This window comes from Danio rerio, chromosome 10 (genome assembly GCF_052040795.2).
Source record: "Danio rerio strain M-AB ecotype USA chromosome 10, GRCz13ab, whole genome shotgun sequence".
Taxonomy (NCBI): domain Eukaryota; kingdom Metazoa; phylum Chordata; class Actinopteri; order Cypriniformes; family Danionidae; genus Danio; species Danio rerio.
Genome location: NC_141030.1, coordinates 40,256,750 through 40,273,424, shown reverse-complemented (window position 1 = coordinate 40,273,424; position 16,675 = coordinate 40,256,750). Strand labels below are relative to the sequence as shown.

At 36.2% G+C, this 16,675-nt stretch overlaps 1 protein-coding gene and 1 long non-coding RNA gene across 12 annotated transcripts in view; one reads left to right on the top strand and one right to left on the bottom strand.

Moving 5' to 3' along the window:
* slc1a3b (solute carrier family 1 member 3b) overlaps positions 1 to 15,165 on the top strand; it is a 37,681-nt gene extending 22,516 nt beyond the window's left edge. For 2 of the 11 annotated variants that reach the window (XR_015500440.1, XR_015500436.1), the window contains exons 10-11: positions 11,118 to 14,453; positions 14,889 to 15,165. Coding sequence is in view for 3 of the 11 variants with exons in the window: in XM_087269530.1 (XP_087125656.1) it covers positions 11,118 to 11,328 (211 nt within the window). In the remaining 8 variants the exon portion in view is untranslated. Of the gene's footprint in view, positions 1 to 11,117 lie in introns of all 11 variants that reach the window. The other 9 variants (XR_015500439.1, XR_015500435.1, XR_015500438.1 and 6 more) reach the window with 5 other exon arrangements.
* LOC147842165 (uncharacterized) lies at positions 708 to 7,220 on the bottom strand. The gene is made up of 2 exons (XR_015501393.1): positions 4,246 to 7,220; positions 708 to 1,833 (listed from the first exon to the last, which is right to left on the bottom strand). It is a non-coding gene; the product is annotated as an uncharacterized LOC147842165 (long non-coding RNA).
* Positions 15,166 to 16,675: the final 1,510 nt, after the last annotated feature.

The following is a 16,675-nucleotide window of genomic DNA, read 5'->3' as shown; positions in this document are numbered from 1 at the left end:
TTAAAAAATGTATTTACCTAATAAAAATGTTATTTATAATGTTAGAAATGGTACAAAAAATCAACAACAATATGCCCTTTTTTTATATATATGTTGATGTTAGACAACACAATACCCATGTTTTATCTTCAGAAGAGCTAAAAAATCATAAAATTACATACACTACCTTGCAAAAGTCTTGTTGTTAATCCCAGTTTTGAGAGCAACAAATAATAACTTGACTTCTAGTTGATCATTTGAATCATTCAAGTGGCCGATTTTTCTGATGAATTATCTGTTGAACTGCTTCCCAATAATCACAAATACTGCACAAGACCTATTTGAACCTAAATAGACCCCCAAGATTATTACAAAAATCAGTCAAGTTTGGTGAAGGAAAAATCATGGTTTGCGAGAGATCTGCAGAGTGGATGGCAACATCAACAGCCTGAGGGATCAAGACATTTTTGCTGCCCGTTACATTACAAACCACAGAAGAGGGCAAATTGTTCAGCAGGATAGCGCTCCTTCTCATACTTCAGCCTCCGCATCAAAGTTCCTGAATGCAAAGAAGGTCAAGTTGCCCCAGGATTGGCCAGCCCAGTCACCAAACATGAACATTATTGAGCATGTCTGGAGTATGATGGAGGAGGAGGGTGTAGGGATTGTATACAGTTTAACCCAAAGAATGACCAGTCTGGTAGATGAAGAAGAGCCGGAGTCAGAGATTTTAAAAAAATAAATTAAGTTTACTGAAGATAGTTTGCAGTTTCATTCGCAGAAGCCAGCTTCAACACTCTCAATGAGTTCCTAGGCCGCTCTGCTTACAGTTTCAACAATCGAACAATTATACTCTTTACACAAGTCCAGAAAGGGTGGGATCCAGGTAAACAGTTCTCATTGGTTACAACAGAAATAGACAATTCTAAATACATGCGTCAAAGAAACATAGTATCTACTTCCAGATATGGATGGCCTTAATGTGTGCGTCAAAGAAAGCCTTGTATTTGTATCCAGATATGGATGGCGACCTGATGCCTAGAGGTGAGGTCGCCCTAAGTTATTAGGAGCTGATCTCCAACCTGTAAAAAGCTAAACCAGGAACACAATAGACACAAAAGACCATCTGTGTTAAAGACTCCAAGGATGTTTCTTGTACGTTCAGCTGTGTTATCAGGCTGGTTCAAGACTGTTTCCATCAACAGTCTGCTGCAATATCTTGGCTACACACAGTCTGTCTCCACACAAAAAGGAATTACATTACTATTAATTATACTCAAAAACAGATCAATCAAACAGCTATAAAATTATAGGCAATATATCAGGACAATAAAACAGGTGTCTTCTTCTCCTCTGTATTGGACCTCTAGACATAGGAACAGATAGAGAGAGAGAGAGAGATCTCCATGACCTATGACCTGGTCTGTGTGTCTCCTGAAAACAAAGTTAAAATAGACAGGCAAAAAGAGAAACAAGGACACAGAACATTCTTACAGTAAGCAGTTTTAACTTATTCATTAGTTAAAATCAATTCACAGTTAAATACTGAGAAACAGGATGATGAAAAGGATAAACGGTGGTCCATGATGAGACGGATTGGAAAGCAGAAATCCGAATCCTTCAGTCCCCCCTTTTGACCCGAATGGAGTCCAAACTCCACTTCCGGTCAGCCAGTGAGGTCACTAAGGAGAGTGAAAGTAATGACTCATGCTCCCTTAATAAGTTCGCAGAGTTTTCTTCACCCCTTCTTGGACATGCTGGAACCTAAAAATTCCAGTCCCCAAGCTAAGGGCTCTTTCACTCTCCACTCACAAAAGGAGTTCACGCTTCTCATCATCGGTGGGATTAAGGGTCCTGCAAGCAGAAGTAAATACATACAAAAAACAACAGCGGACTAAAGTCCAGAATGTGAACACAAATGCGCAAGCCCTAAAAGTCCTCCAGAAGTAAACAACTCATAATTTCCATCGATACTTCCTCTGATGCATCTACAACTTGCTCCAACTCTAAATCCAAACATACAGGCCAATTCTAAGGTTCAGAGATTCTCTGATCAGACACAAAAGGTCATCCACTCGACCTAAGCCACTCAGGATTCAAATTCATGACCTGCAAAAACATCTTTATTTTCACCAGTTTTAAAACCTTCATCAGCATGTTCACTAACTTCAAATTAGAATAATGAAGCATTTTTACATTAACACACATTAAACATGCCAACAGCACAATAGTCCAATTCAGCACCATTACCATGTTTAATTATCACCTCGCTGAACTCCATGTCAGTCAAGTCCACTTAAAATATCTTTTCATTCAAATAATGATGTGATTGGAGTGATGCTACACATTCCTCTGTATCATTGATAGGAAGTGTACAAGCACCCTTGTCCTGGCCATAATGAGCCAAATTCACCTTCACAGTTAACAAACTAATATCAAATCCACTCTCTGGAAGCCGGGCTAAATGAATTGAGCCAGACCCTCAGTCACCTCAAAGAGACTAGATATAGATATTACCTGTTACCTAAAGACCAAGAAAGATGTAATGGTTTTTACAAACTATTAATCCAAGTCATTAACATGCAATAAGAGGGATTGTGAATCCATTTCTTTTGTTCCCACGTTTTAGGGGTTTAATAAAATCTTAGTCAAATTCAACAAAGATCAAACTCAAGCATCTTTTAACAGAAATAAGACTAAACCTTATGATTATCTTCTCAACGTGTCATTTGTACCATTTACTTTACTCTGACTAAACCAGTCAACATAATCAGAAGCAAACAGTATGATTTTGTATAAAATTCATTTGATTCTTACTGTCTGGTCAATTAGAAATGCTCACAAGTTAGTTATTTGCTAAAACTTTTGATTATTTGAAAATCTTTCATACCTGTCATTTGACAGTAAAACCTGTTTAAAAGCATTACCAATTGAACAAGAACAGACTGAGTTAACAACTCTTTTACCACATATAATCAAGACTCTTGCTTGGATATGGACTACTAAATTTTCATTTAAAGACAGTCTAAGTTTCTGTAAAACTTGTCAGTATTCACAATAATAATATTAACTTGAGTTGACTTGACTGCTTAAAAATGCTGTTAAAGTTCACGCTGCATTTCTGTTTACTAAAATGTTCATTTTTGCTGCAGCAGTATAAATACTTCTTACTGAATTTAACCATCAGATGCAAACACTTTCATTCAACTTTATCTCTTTGTTCTATACAACATCCAAACGATTATGTTCCTCTACCATTGAGGACACACACACATAGACAGAGTGATTTACTGCAGCATTTGCCTTTAACACAAATGACTTCAACTCAATTCTCTGCTTATTTTTCCTATGCTAGAGTGAGGATGCTTTCTGGACTATTGTGGTTAGTGACTTAGCCAATGTCACTGTTTAAATGCCATCAAGTCTAAAATATTTAACATTAATATTCAGATAGCAAAGAATTAACTGTAATTAACCTTTGAACTTCACAGTCAATTTAGACATGGGTTTGTAACCTGATATGGATGGCAGTCTTCAATTTCACAGCTATAAGCTAATAAAACTTGTTTTAAAATTATTATTATTCCAGAAAGTAATCTGAACCAGGAAAAGAAGTCATTATTAACGATTGCAAACAGAGCCGGATAACCCATCCATTTAAAGCTCATCTCATGGTCTGCATCATCTTTTCATCAGATTCACTCAGCATTATTGACTTCTGCAATGTCTGGCATTTTGCTTATACAATCTGTAATAATATAACACTTATTCCAGAGGTTAGTGACAATATTCATACAACAGGGACGAATCATTCCCTCAGGACAATAAGCATTATTGTACCATAGACATGAATATTGTGACGGCTCATAACTAAGTTTGCTTTAGGTGTTGAACTCGCACAAACTTATTCCTAAAATTCTTTGTCCAGTTTCAACTGGATTTACATGATCTTTTATCAAGTTTCAAAGTTTCTGTTCATAATCAAAGTCTTTTCTAAGACAATCAGCTGGGGCATTTTGTTTTCTTAATATCGTTGCTAAGCAAGTCGATAACAGAAACAAAACACAACTCATGGCTTCACTCAAACAGTCTCTGTCTCTCTGTTTCATGCACATGATTTTTCTATAGTCTTAGACTATAACATTAAAATTATTACAATTCAGAATCTTTAATCATTCATTAACGTTCCAAATGTCAAAAGTTTGATCTCTTAAAACTCAGTTGGAACTATTTAAAGACTATGAGAATTTCTTGTAATTATTTTACCTTAACTGCTTAATTCCATTCAGCTGTGTTATCCAAACCATCTCACAGCCAGTCTTTATCTTTAGCCAACACCATCTCGAAAATGTCCTTCGTCATGCATAAGGACCTGCATCAGTAAAATACTATGAAAAATCAGACACATCAGTTAAAAATCATCTCAGCTTCACATTCAGGAATTCAGCATTCTTAAAAATCAAACCTTATATATCCAGTGCTGTTAAAGCAGCCAACCACATTGATATTGGTAAAATTTTAAGAAACTGTACTGTCTCCAATGGTTCTTGAAAGCCCATTGCCATTATCTTTTTACCAATCATCTCCTTCAGGGTATCATACCCTGGCATAGTCCATTGATGCTTGTCACAAGGACAGACATGTCCTCAATAAAAGCAGGATTCTCGTGATCAGGTCTGGACGGGGCCACTGAGGCAGATTACTGTAACTTCAAACAGTTCCCCTCTAAGGATGCTTTAGGCCGATAGAGCATCACCCCAGTCCAGCACCATCTTTCACATTAAACATCCCCCTTTTCGGGTAGATGCCCCGGGGTTTACGAGGGGTCCCATGCCTTAGGTTGTTTTCCGCTTTGGCCAAGGGAAAATCTTACCCGTCTTAGGGAACCCCCCTTCGTGCCCACCGGTCAACTGCCACTCACACTGCAAGCTCCTGTGCAGGCTTCCTCCTTGATTCAGAATTTTCTGCAAACTTGGGAAAGTGCAGTCAAGAACCATGAAAGCCATTGAGACTACCTACTAGAATTTAAACATTGAGACAGGTTAATCAAACACTTAAATCAACTGAATATCAAGCTGAGATTATTCAGGGAGTTTAGATATCACCCTGATCCATTCAGTGTCAGGGTCTACTACCTCAGTATAGCCATCAGGCCCTGTATGTGATGGTGGAGACTAAAGATAAGACAAAAGTTACAAACAGTAATAAACCGCTGAAGACAAGACAAGAAATTTCCAAACAGTAATAACAACTGTTCAAATTAATTATCTCTATAGCTCAGCGGGTATATTAGTGTTTTTCAAGATGCTTTAACAAAAGCACTTTCATTCATTCATTTCTCTGTTCACTTAGTCCCTTTATTAATCCGGGGTTGCCACAGCGGAATGAACTGCCAACCTATCCAGCACGTTTTTATGCAGCTGGTGCCCTTTCCAGCCACAACCCATCACTGGGAAAACAAACAAAAGCATTTTGCAATCTCTTATTTGTTAACTTTGATTTTTAATTACTAATACCTCTTTTAGTGCATACAAATTGAAATGTAGAATTTCTGTATTCATTCTAGCATTTCCTTTAAATTGTGATTTCCAACTGAGCACTGTGCTTATCAATTGTTATGGAACAGGCAGATAGCAGCTCTTAGCTGACATCTAAAGAGAGAGAAAGAGAGTTTTGAGCAATCTATAACGAAAATGCATGTTTACTAAATTTAAACATTCATTAAACATAACATTAACCTCAATAACATAATTTCATTGTAATATCTTTTTACTTAAGCCCGTCCTAAAACATATAAACAGAGTTGACATGCATTTTCAAAGTAATGCTGTTACAGTCAACAAAAGTTTTCGATCTTTCAGGGGTTAACTGCATCCATCAAAGTATTATTTGAAACCCCCATTTATGTTACATATATATTATTAAAAATATATAAATCCAACCATGAAGCTGCTTGTTTGCACAGACTTACATGGCATATTTTTATTCAGACATGTCTCTGTTACTTTTACAGCCAAAACCAGTCATGTTGAGGGCTAAACCAAGGTAGCAGTGCAGTCACACAGAATCTTATCTTCTAAGACAAAACATAAGCTATTCTTTATTCCCATAATGTTACTGCCAGTTTCTGTGCTTGCGATTTTGCTACTCGACACTCAATATTTAGATTTTAGCTTTTCAATGAAAATTAAATGCCAAAGGAATAATACAATTTTTTTTTTTTCTTAAAATCAGTTCTAAAATCATTTTAAACCTGAGAGCTTAGCTGAGCCATTTACTGCATTCTGCTCTCATCTATTTCTTTTTATATCTGAGTTCAACACCAAAAGCAACAAGAAATTGAGAGGGCACTCTTACCAACAGCGCTTGGCTTCTGCTTGATGAATCTGCAAACCATCCCAAGATGTGCAAACTGTCCAGACCGGTCCAATCCAGTTAGGGTCATAATTTTCTCGGGATTGCTCCTGGTGCATCATTGATCAATCAACCTCACCCTGATATTTCTAGGTATCTTGTCTGACTTTTGTGGCCACTACTATCTAATGGATCCCTATTATAATGTTATTTGTTATTTTTATTCAATTATTTCTTTCCCTAATAATCTGACCTACACTATTCTTATGGCATGCCTTTTGTCTGTAATGCAGTTAGATAGCAGTGGTGGAACTCAATTACAATCTCGGGTTAATTTAGTCCACTACTAAATAGAAAACCAGTCCAGGTTTTATGCCCGAGAATGTCCCAAAAGTCTCCTAAACACCCATCAAATGAGTACCCTAACTCCGGGTGAAGGAGAAGGTACACCTCTCAATTACTGTTACACTTATCAGTATCGCTATAGGTGTACCACAAAATGCACCAGCTCGCTAAGGGATTCCACAGCAATCTACCACAAAATTCTGTGAATCCACCGGCGCCTTTCATTTACGTCTAAATGAGAACCAAAAACGTTCCGTTACTACCCACTACTTCACAGACAATCCCTAGTCTTATAATTTTAAATCTTCCTACCTTCATTTTGTTGATTGATCAATGGTGTTACCAGTAAACAAGTGCCACGCGTCCTCCACCAAAACTGTAGGGATTGTATACAGTTTAACCCAAAGAATGACCAGTCTGGTAGATGAAGAAGAGCCGGAGTCAGAGATTTTAAAAAAATAAATTAAGTTTACTGAAGATAGTTTGCAGTTTCATTCGCAGAAGCCAGCTTCAACACTCTCAATGAGTTCCTAGGCCGCTCTGCTTACAGTTTCAACAATCGAACAATTATACTCTTTACACAAGTCCAGAAAGGGTGGGATCCAGGTAAACAGTTCTCATTGGTTACAACAGAAATAGACAATTCTAAATACATGCGTCAAAGAAACATAGTATCTACTTCCAGATATGGATGGCCTTAATGTGTGCGTCAAAGAAAGCCTTGTATTTGTATCCAGATATGGATGGCGACCTGATGCCTAGAGGTGAGGTCGCCCTAAGTTATTAGGAGCTGATCTCCAACCTGTAAAAAGCTAAACCAGGAACACAATAGACACAAAAGACCATCTGTGTTAAAGACTCCAAGGATGTTTCTTGTACGTTCAGCTGTGTTATCAGGCTGGTTCAAGACTGTTTCCATCAACAGTCTGCTGCAATATCTTGGCTACACACAGTCTGTCTCCACACAAAAAGGAATTACATTACTATTAATTATACTCAAAAACAGATCAATCAAACAGCTATAAAATTATAGGCAATATATCAGGACAATAAAACAGGTGTCTTCTTCTCCTCTGTATTGGACCTCTAGACATAGGAACAGATAGAGAGAGAGAGAGAGATCTCCATGACCTATGACCTGGTCTGTGTGTCTCCTGAAAACAAAGTTAAAATAGACAGGCAAAAAGAGAAACAAGGACACAGAACATTCTTACAGTAAGCAGTTTTAACTTATTCATTAGTTAAAATCAATTCACAGTTAAATACTGAGAAACAGGATGATGAAAAGGATAAACGGTGGTCCATGATGAGACGGATTGGAAAGCAGAAATCCGAATCCTTCAAGGGATTGAAGATGAATTCAAGGAATCTTGATGAACTCTGGGAGTCCTGCAAGAACACTTTTTTTGCCATTCCAGATGACTTTATTAATAAGTGACTTGAGTCATTGCAGAGATGTATGGATGCAGTCCTCCAAGCTCATGGGAATCAAACACAATATTCATTTTGTTTCCACTGCAGACTTTATATTCTATACTGATCATTATTTCTGTTCAGTGACAAGATTTTTGTCTAAGCATAGTCAGACCTTACTGTCCTAATTAAATAATCTAAAATCAAGGCATGATCATGTTTTATTTGGGTAAAATAAGCATATCTAGCGGCCATTGCCTTTTATTCTGATACCAAATGATCAAGTCAAGTTAATATTTAGTGTTCCTAAAACTTAGACAACAAGACTTTTGTCAGGTCGTGTATAGATAGACATTAATTGTATCTTACATTAGACTATCAAATCATTAAAAGCTAGTTTTGTTGATGCAACACAAATCATTTAAGTTAACTTAACAAATGTAAGTGGTTTGAACATAAAACAATTAAGTTGTCCTAAAAAAATCTCAAGAATTGTATTTAGCCAGCATCAGGACGTGAACCCACTGGGGCACTGTTTTTGAACATGTCAGTGTTTTACGAATTGATTACATCAAAAAGAATACAAGTAATCTTTACAAACTATACATCTGTCTAAAGCTAAAACGCTCAAGCAGCCATAGCTCGTTGTTTTTCAGTGGAAGCTTATAATGAACGTATTTATGTAAGTTGTACAGAAAACGCCTATTAGATATGGAGTACATACTTATCATAATAACAAGACACACACGCATTGAATGCTGTACATCACGGTTTATTTCGAAAGGTAAGAGTCCTCAGAACAACATCCCAAAGAACACATTTAGTCCAACGACACAATAATGTTAAATTATGACCGGTTATTCATTTGTTTATGTCACAGTTTCTTCCTGAGAGCTGTTGTTTACATTGTTTACTATATGCGCGAGAATGGCATCTTTGTAGTAAAATGCAAGACGATGTCATAGCTTACAATGTTACAAATATTATGAGGCCACAAACTGAATAAAAAGACAAAGTTACAGTTACTAAAATCTAAACAAAGCTGTCGAGTGTTTTAACTTATTTTATATAAGTAGTTTGAACAAGTAGTAAAATAATTTTTTGAGTGTATGAAATGTTACATTTACATTTTGTCATTTGGCACAGACAAAAAAATGTATATATATTAATGTTTGTTCAAACTACTTATGTAAAATAAGGCAAAACAGAAAGAGTCTTTTTCTAAACGGACTGTTTAGCACTTCATCTTTCCTCTTATTTGGGACTCCCTTCATTTTTTCCATCATCCACCCAGGTGACACACTTTGATATGTTCCCATGAGACTTGCTCCATATTTTTTTTCTCCACGAATTTCATGTAATTCAATTGGTTTTAACATAGAAACGTAATTAGGTTGGCCAAATTAATCATTCCAGATAGATCCCCACAAGTTACAAGGCTAAAAGAGCCTCTTTTTAAACTAGGATGAAAACTGAGAGGAAAGTAGAAAACTTTTGACAACTAATCGAGCTTTGCTGATATTTATTTACACATTAATACTGTATTTCACTAAATAGATGAAAATTTAGAGATCATTTATATTTATAGATTTGTGTAATTAGTGTTATTTATTATTTACTCATATGTATCTGTAATAGACTACAATAGATGACTTTGATAAACTGTTAACTACATAATGACAATGTTAGCCAATGTAAGATTATCATGTTCTTCCATTTAAATCTCTGCTTTTTTATACCAGAGGCTGTGCAATGTTGTAGCATATTGGCAAAATGTTTACCTTTTAATATGGCACTGCGTATTTGTGGTCATGCTCGACAAATTTCTGTTGTCTGTACATCAGGTTGCAGACATTTTGGTTGTGTTTGGCTGAATCTGGAGCTGGTTTACTTAAGGTGCCTTCAAAATATATTTAAGATTTAGATATTAAAATCCAATGGAAGTGCAACAAAATACGAAATTAGTGGATTCAATTAGTCCATAGTAACCCATAATCCATAAACCCTTTCTACAAGACCAAAAGGAAGAATTTTTGCAGCTAATAGAAAAAAATTGTTTATTGTTTGTTAAACTATTTCTTTAAAGGGGACTTATTATGCATACAACACTTTCATAAGGGGTTTAAAGAGTTGTGTGGCAGCAGTATGTGTATATAACCAGCTTCTTTTGGTAAAAATTTGTTTGTGTCATAAGAAGGGGAAAGCCCCGCCCACTGGTGATGATCTCCCCCTCATTAGCATAGGAGATTAGTCTTATTTTTGAATCTGCCGCTATGCTGACACATAGGCATTTTTAGCACCGCCCTCTTTTGAAAAGAGCACAATCTCATTTCAATTTAAAATGTCGGTCACCAAAATGACACAATGAGGTACATGCACACAGACTTTTCATTTCAACCAGCCAACCCCAGCGCTTTCGGTGAACGGTCTTCTCATTATAAAATTGCCACGTTTAAGGTCTGACTTTAGATTCACATAAAAAAATCTGTGATCTTCACTGCCTGATAGATATACAATATAAAGTGGGTCACAAACCAGACAAGAAGCAATGAAAAACCATGTCTTTAAAATTTTACCCCAGTATTTTCAATGGAGTTTCAGCGGTCGCCGGCTGATCACTAGTGTTCACACGGTCTTTCATCTTGTTTTACGCTTTAGCAACTAAATGAATGCTTAAGTCTATTTAACTGAATGTATTTTAATTACATTACAACAGTGATGCTGTAAAAGGAACCTTATGAAATTGAAAATAGTCACATTAACCTTTCACCAGACATTTAGCATTGTTTATCACAGCTCATTAGGATAAAAGCCTAAAGCCTAAAGTTTCAGAGTTATTAAACATTATTTGTGTGGTATTTTAAGTGGAAACTTCACACACACTCTAACATCAGAGACTTATTTTACATCTTGTAAAAAGGAGCACAATGGTTCACCTTTAATGACTAAAAAAAACTACAATCCCACAAAGCTTTGCACTGGACACACAACATGTAACTGAATTCCTTATTTCCTTTTTTTTTCAGGGATCGACTGCGCACAACAACTAATGTGCTGGGAGATTCAATAGGAGCTGGAATCATCGAGTTCCTGTCCAAAGATGAGCTCCAGGGCGGGGATGTGGAGCTGGGCAGCTCAGTGCTGGAGGAGAACGAGCTGAAGAAACCCTACCAGAAGATCCCTCAGGAGAACGAATACGAGAACGAGAAACCTCCAGACAGCGAGACCAAGATGTAGAGGCTGATGTTCAACACCCTACCAAGGATACGTTTTATTTCTGTTTGTGTTTGTTTGTACAGTGGCCTTTAAGTATAGATGAACAATTGATTCAATTGCGTTACACTCTTAAATATAAAAGTTCTTGAAGAGGAGCTAGAGACAATGCCATAGATCAAACTTCCAATATTTACTTAAAGGGTCATGAAACACCAACACATTTTTCGAGATGTCGATATTCATATGAATGTCCCACATTGCTAAAAACACTATTAGGACACATATAGTTAGCTAACAAGTGAACATTGGTTGTTTTTGCGTTGTTTCGAGCAAATTCATTCTTCTGGTTTGAAAAGAAATTTTAAAGCACCATCACGGCTGTGAGATACTTGTGTAAATCCCAGCGTGGAAATTGGCTGTCTGTATATACGGGCCGATACAACGTGACGTCACTGAGTTTTCAGCACATCTTTTCATTAATTCACAGAAAGACTTGGTTCGAACCAATCAGCGCGCTTTATTAAGAATGAGATAAAACTTCGAAGACCTCTTTTACTTGTTACATTGTTCAGAGAGACACTAGTTGTGTTGCCAACCGTAATTCAAACAAGCAGTAGAAGAATTGTTTTGAGACATGGGTCGTCAGTGTTGCGTTTAAAAATGTGCAGCAACGAAGGTTTTGTTTTCATTTCCCCACGATGAGAGCACCAATCGCGTATGGACTCACATGTGTGGATTACAGTGGTCTGCTAACACGCGACAAAAATACATTCATAAGAAACATTTTTTACCTGAGAGCTTTTCGCATCTGGAAATGGTGTAATCTGGATTTGACGCTTGTCTTCTTTTAAAAAAAAGACGCGGCTCCAGTTGGTGTTGATTGTCCTGTCTCTATAGATTTGTGTTTGATCAGTGTTTTTTGTTTGTTTATTCAGATGCAAAGTTAGTTCTTATCATCAGCAGTACTCTTTTAGTTTTTAAAGACATACCTCAGTCAAAATGATTGAGTTACTTAGGGTGCTTTCACACCTGCCTTATTTAGTTTGATTGAATCGCACTAGAGTTTGTTTTCCCTTTTGGTGCGGTTCGTTTGGGCAGGTAAGAATGCAGCAATCGTACTCGAGTGCGCACCAAAAGCGGACCAAATAAGCGTACAGAGACCAGCTTGAAGAGGTGGCCTCGGTATGCTTTCAAACAAACCCTGGAACGGTTCATTTGTGGTGAGAATATGATCCGTACTAAAACAGGTCCAACTGCAAAAAGTACTGCGCCTTTTGGACTAATCGAGCTGCAATAGGCCGATGCGCTGTGCATTATGGGGTATGGAGGAAAAATATTTGTTGACAGCGATTTACCAACAGAGAGAGAGAGAGAGGGGAAAACATTACCTGACGAATCGTTGGTAATTTTTTCTGCAAGATGACCATGTCACAGTTTAACTAAATTAATTCAGGCCTCCTCCTGAAGTGACGAGCGATGCATTAAAACATTGTTTTCCAGCCGCAGCCGCGCTTCATTCTTGAAATGTATAGTTTGTCTAAAGCAGGCATTCAATCAGTCAGCGCAGTCGTCCTTCTAGAGTAAAAACAACATTTTGTGTCTGCCGGTTTTGTTTGCTTGCGGGAGTTCATTGGCATTTTCCCACACGTGAATTCTAACCAATCTAAGCAGTTTAGGAAATATGTTCAACAACATCTGGCCAATGAGAGATGTGGATTTTGTCAGATGACTGCGTTTTGGTTCGTTTCAACTGGTTCGGACCAAAGCCAGCAGTGTGGTGTGCAAACGACCCAAAGATGGCAGAAAATGCAAAAATGTATCATTTATTACCCTTGGTCCGGACCAAATGAAGCGAACTGCAGATGTGAAAGCACCCTAAGTTTACAGTACGTTAAAATCACTACAATATTATGGAATGAAAATATTTCGCTTTCACACAGCTCTCAGGTCTGCTGTAAATGCTGCTCTCCGAATCACTGTCTATCTCCCCTGCGTCTGTGTTTGTGTTGCTGCCTGCAATCCTTCCCTCTTTCGCCATTCGAAACTCACCTAAACAAAGCTGGACTCAGCCACTTTCCTGACTTTTTTCAAACTAGAGGTGTGAAAACACCCTGCTGAGACAGGGGGTGGGGGGTTCATGGCCCTTTAAAGAAACATTATTAGTTCTACATATAAAGAAACTTTTTAGATTACCTTAAGAACCTTTTTGTCTTTCCATGGGTGTTAAAAGTTCCTTATTAAATCAGAGATGGCAATTAAAAAGTAAATATTTTTAGAGCATAAACAATATCAAAATTAAAATGCATTCATTTTAATGGAATCTAGAACAAGCGCACTATTCAAGAAAAATATTATTTGGACACTTTCTGGTTGTCGAATGCTCGTTAATAGGAATATGAATTAAACTTGACATTAAAAATGTGACAAAGTCATTTTGCTTCTGGTTGCCTCTTGGTTTAATAATAACTTTTTACAACCTTTTTTAAAGCATTACTTATGTGTCCAGATATGTTTTGGGGCCACTGTATGTATATTTTTAGGGTTTTTTATGTTTATTTTTTCTTTTGTTTGTAATTTTTGTTATCGTGTTTTTGGTTTGGTTTTTCAGGTCACACTGATTGTTCTTTTGATTTGGCAGGAGATTTTTTTTTTCTTTATTAAATACGTAACAACCTTTGTTTGTATTGGTTTTTCTTATTTTAATAATGAGCTGAAATATGAATCAGTGTTGGATATGGAGGGCATTTGTATGTTGGTGACCAGTGTTTGCCTCTGGTTTTGTAAATGTTGACAGAACGGATTTTAAGCAGAAATGAATGTCAGAGTAAGTTATTACACTTTAAGTTCTGCACCAGGCACGCAGGATCCAAGATGAACCATTTTGGGCTTCGTATATATTGTGATCTTCAGAAAAATGAAGTATAAAATATGTCAAACTGTAAATATGAGCAGGAAAAATTATGTTTAGCTTCGAAAGCTTGACGCATCTTTATGTATGAGAAGACTCAGATATTCCTCAGTGTTTTAGCTGCTATTTGATTTCTTAACTAATCCTAAATGACACACATGCTATAGTGCATTTATGAGATTTATTTGTATTCTATTTACTGATCCTTTATTGCCTATAACATTATAATGAAAATATAGCTGCTACTTAATATTAACTGTTGTAAATATTCGTGAATATTTACAGTCTCGTCCCAGCAGGCACCTTGATGTCAAAACGACGTTTAAAACACCTAAGACACGTCAAAAATTATAATTTATTTGGTTTCAATTGACTTTTGATATCAAAAATACATCAAATTGACATCTAACATTGGTGTAAAACACTTCAGAAAAAGTTTTTGACGCCAATGTTAGATGTCAATTTGACGTCGTTTTGACATCAAGGTAGCATAATGGGTATAAAGTCCACTGTTGGTTTTTAATCTAAGCTTGGAAATCAGTCAAACTTGTCTTATTTTCTAATATTTTTGCGTCGTTATTTTCGACGTGGATGTCAAGTGGAGGTCAGGGTTTTGACATAAAATTAATTAGCATTTTGGCGTATTTTTTGAGTCGTTTTGACATCGATCGAGGTGCCTGCTTAGATGGTTGCAATGACATCCAAAACGGAGAAAACTGTAAATCTATATCTTTATAAAACATTGCTATTAAACTCACATGCATTGAGCTGGAAACTGTGACCTTCTTATATTTGAGTTTTTTCATGCATAGTGTTTTTCACTTTGCTGTATATTTCCTGTCAGGTCTATATAAAGCAACAATGGATGGTTAGAAAATAGATTAAAGAGCATACGGATGTTGTGTGTTCCATATAGTTTTGAATAAAATGGAGAGTCGCGGTGGACTGTGTGGATCTTTTACTGTATTTGTTTATTTTGTGATCATATGAAATAAAAAGAATTTTGAATTACTTATCTGAAAACTATACCATATTAAGTAGTTTTTACATATTAATACCGTTATTTAAAAAAAAAAATAAATAAATAAATATAATTTTTAGTCATATAAACCGGGTGCTCCCGTTTTCCCCACAGCAAAGACATGTATATAGTTAAACTGAATAAGCTAAATTTGCCGTGTGTGTGTGAAAGTGTGTGGGTGTTTCCCAGTGTTGAGATTCGGTTGGAAGGGCATCCGCTTATTAAAACATATGCTGGATAAGTTGGCAGTTCATTCCGCTGTGGTTATCCCTGATTAATAAAGGGACTAAGCCGAAAAGAAAATGTATGAATGTATACACAAATCACTTTAAACTAACCCAGTGAATAATTCTCGATATGGTTTTGCCGCCCTCTAGTGGACAAAAATGTTCTTCAGACAGTTTCTATTAGCGTTTAAACCTAAACTCAATAAATTAACCTTTTATTTTTGGTCTAATTTAAAAAAAGTGAATAATTTTGTGTAGCTATAAGCTATTATGAATACATTGATACATTGAATTAGATTGATATTGATAAGTATTTTTTTTCATTCATTTGTTCATTTTTCTTCAGCTTATTCTCTTTATTCATCAGGGGTCGCAACAGCGGAATGAACCGCCAACTTATCCAGCATATGTTTTACACAGCATATTCCCTTCTAGCTGCAACCCAGCGCCGGGAAACACTCATACACTCATTCCCACTCATACACTATGCCCCAAATAGCTTATTCAATTCACCCATAGAGCATGTATTTGAGCTGTGGGGGAAACCGAAGCACGCAGAGGAAACCCACGCCAACACAGGGAGAACATGCAAACTCCACAGAGAAATGTCAACTGATTGACTTGAAGCAGTGACCTTCTTGCTGTGAGACGACAGCGCTACCCACTGAGCCACCGTGTCGCCCCTAGTTTGTTTTGTCATTTGTTTTTTATTATTTATAATATGTATTTATTTTCGTCTATTTATTTACTTGTTTGCATGATTAGTTTAAAGAATTATTTTAAAATTGAAATGGCAAAACCGGTCTCATCATATTGGCTTGTAAAGTGTTTACAGGATGACCTGAGAGTAATATTCCTGTACTTTTTAAGACAATCTAACCTGGCCAGTTTTTAATTTTTTATACGTTAGTGAGAGGTAGATAAATACATTTTAATATCGATCTAAAAACAAAAAAGCTGAATTTCTAATGGATTTGTAAGTGAAATCTGTCCTGTGGGTCTCTACTCATTATTTATTTAATTTAATTTTATTTTATTTTATTTTATTTTATTTTATTTTATTTTATTTTATTTTATTTTATTTTATTTTATGGTGGTAAGTTAAAACTAATAATTCAGCATATGCACCAAAACATTCTATTGAAATATACTGGGTTTAATGGTTAAAATGGGGTTATGGTTTTTATGGTATTTTGTAGTGGAAACCATTCA